At 31.1% G+C, this 2906-nt stretch overlaps 1 protein-coding gene across 1 annotated transcript; it reads left to right on the top strand.

Moving 5' to 3' along the window:
* The first annotated feature begins 370 nt into the window (after positions 1–370).
* On the top strand, positions 371–2680 carry LOC142333611 (uncharacterized). The gene is made up of 2 exons (XM_075380934.1): positions 371–1034; positions 2076–2680. Exons 1-2 carry the CDS (start codon positions 371–373, stop codon positions 2678–2680), a joined length of 1269 nt encoding a protein of 422 aa, XP_075237049.1.
* Positions 2681–2906: the final 226 nt, after the last annotated feature.

Raw genomic sequence — 2906 nt, 5'->3', positions numbered from 1 at the left:
GATGGATTATTTCAGGAAGAATACCAGGAGATTCAGTAACAGGTAATACATTTTTTTGCACTGAAGATCAAATCAATAATCAGCTTGAAAACTTCTGGAGCCTAGAAGAAATAGATAACAAGCAACAAATAGCACTCACCGGAGAAGAGGCAGTTTGTGAAAAATTATTTGTTGAAACCGTATAAAGGACAGGTAGTGGAAGATGCGTTGTAACACTTCCAACTAAATCCAATATTTTAGATTAAGTTTGTCTAAAGAAATAGCTTTAAAAAGATTCAATCGATTAGAAAAACGACTATCAAAAGATCTTAAAATGAAGAAATAATATTGTGAATTTATGCAGGAGTGTGAGAGATAAAATCATACGGAAATGATCGATTCAAATACTATTAAAAAACCATATTATTTTATTCCACACCATTGTGTGATTAAAAATGATAGCACTACTACTAAGTTACGAGTAGTATTTGATGCTTCTTGTAAAACTGAAAACAAGTTATCTTTAAATGATTGCTTAATGAATGGTCCAGTGGTTCAAGAGGACTTATTTTCTATTGTCGCTCGTTTTCGGAAACATCTATATGCAATGACAGCTGATGTAGAAAAAATGTATCGTCAGATACTACTACATCCAGATCAAATATGTTATCAACTGATTTTTTGGAGAGAAAACTCAAACAAACCGATTAAGACTTACCGATTATTGACTCTAACTTATGGTATGACTTCTTCACCGTACCTAGCTACCAGATCATTGAAACAGTTAGCAATAGATAATCTAAATTCATTTGAGCATACAGCACCAGTAGTATTAACTGATTTCTATGTTGATGATGTTTTAACTGAAGCTGACACAGTAGAAGATGCCAAAGACTTACAAAAACAATTAACAGAATTATTACAGACAGCAGGATTTAATCTTAGAAAATGGTGTGCTAATCAAAGAGAAGTACTCGAAGATAAATGTTCTGAAGACCGCGAGACTCAGCAGAGTTATAATTTGGAGAAAGATGAGTCAACAGTAAAATCATTAGGTATTTACTCGAATTCAGAAGCAGACACCTTTCAATATGTCATTAACCTTGATTTTGAAGACACAAGTCATATTACAAAAAGGAAAATATTATTAGAAGTTTCAAAACACTAGTTTTGAAACTAGTAGTTCCAGTAGATCCACTGGAACTACTTGGTCCAGTCATTTTGAAGGCAAAGATTATTGTTCAGGAAAAAAAAAATTGATTTTTGTTTTAAAATTTGGCTTTAAATTTATAACGCATGTAAATTTTTGTTAGGTTAAATATCCTTAATGGTTAATTTTTATTTTCAGTGTTAAGGTTTTTTAATTTAATTTTTTAATTTAAGTTATATTTTTTAGAACCAAAAAATGTTATGCCAGCATTTGCGGTTATTCCTCAGGTTCAAGTTAATTTTTTTAGAATTTAGTCTTATTTGGTTTTAATATTTTGTATTTAGGTGAAATTTATATAATAAATTTTTTTTTTCTATGTAAATTTGAATTTAAACCAGGATTAGATACCCTGTTATTCTTTATTAGTAATTAAGTAATTAGTAATTAATTGATTTATAATTAAGTAATTAGTAATTAAAACATAATTAGCGTGGGATGAAAGTATTCCGATGTTCATTCACAATGAGTGGATTCAATTCAGAAACACTCTTAATTGTTTGTATACTTTGAGAATTCCAAGACTTATTCATTGCCAGGATCAAATAACCGCTTTAGAATTACATGCATTTTCAGATGCTTCTGAGTCAAATTACAGAACTAGTATTTACTTAAGGAGTGAGGACTCCTCAGGAAAAATCAGTGTTTTAGTTTGTTCAAAAACACGAGTAGCACCTATCAAAAGGGTTACTTTACCGAGATTGGAACTATGTCGTGCAACAGTGGCTGCACAGTTATTAGAAAAGACATAATCAGCATTAAAACTTTGACAAATATAAAGTCTACTATTGGACTGATTCAACGATAATCTTGTCCTGGCTTGCATCAAATTCATCAAACTGGAGTACATTTATATCAATCCGTGTTGCAAAAATTCAACGATAAACAGATATAGAAAACTGGAGACATGTGAGAAGTCAAGACAATCCAGCAGACTTAGCTTTGTGTGGAGTTGGAACTCACATTCTTGTAAAGTCATCATCATGGTGGAATGGTCCAGAGTGGCTGTTCCAAGAATCTACATGGGAATCTTATCACAATATTCATTTTTACCCAGATAATGAACTTACAGAGCAAAAACAAAAAATCAATGTATTCTTAACAACAGGAAAACAAGAAAAGAGTCAATTACTACTGAATAAATATTCAGATATTCTTAAACTTAAGAGAGTAACCGCTTATATGTTAAGATTTTGTTGTAATTCAAGAAAGATAAGTCATAATAATCGTATCATTGGTCCATTAACTGATCAAGAATTGAACACCACTGAAACTAAAATCTTGAAAATTGTACAACATGAACATTTTGCAGATGAATATCAATCATTAAAGAACAAGAATAATGTGTCAAACTATAGCAAACTCATTTTGTTGTTTCCATTTTTAGATGAAAATCACATTATCAAGGTCGGTGACAGACTTCACAACTCAGACATTATATTCGATCAAAAACATCCTATACTACTACCAGAAAATCCAGAATCACAAAATTAATCATCAAGTCTGAGCATTTAAGACAATTGCAGCCAAACGCTTAAGATATTGGCCAATAAATGGGAGAAAAGTCGTCAGATCAGTTTATCATGAAGTATAACTTGTTTTAAGATAAAACCAAAATTCTCAGAACAAATAATGGGCAACTTACCTCTTCAGTGTGTTCAACCTGCTAGTCCCTTTTTAAATGTAGGCATTGATTATTGTGGCCCAATTTCCATACTCA

Source organism: Lycorma delicatula, chromosome 13, assembly GCF_047948215.1.
Source record: "Lycorma delicatula isolate Av1 chromosome 13, ASM4794821v1, whole genome shotgun sequence".
Taxonomy (NCBI): Eukaryota; Metazoa; Arthropoda; class Insecta; order Hemiptera; family Fulgoridae; genus Lycorma; species Lycorma delicatula.
Note: the sequence above shows the minus strand (reverse complement) of the source record. Positions and strands in the feature narration are given on the sequence as shown.

Bases quoted from the DNA above. Each gene is read 5' to 3' on its own strand.
- LOC142333611 (XM_075380934.1), top strand. From the start codon at position 371: ATGATCGATTCAAATACTATTAAAAAACCATATTATTTTATTCCACAC. The intron at 1,035-2,075 runs GTATTTACTCGA...AACGATAAACAG, and splicing joins GTCAACAGTAAAATCATTAG to ATATAGAAAACTGGAGACAT.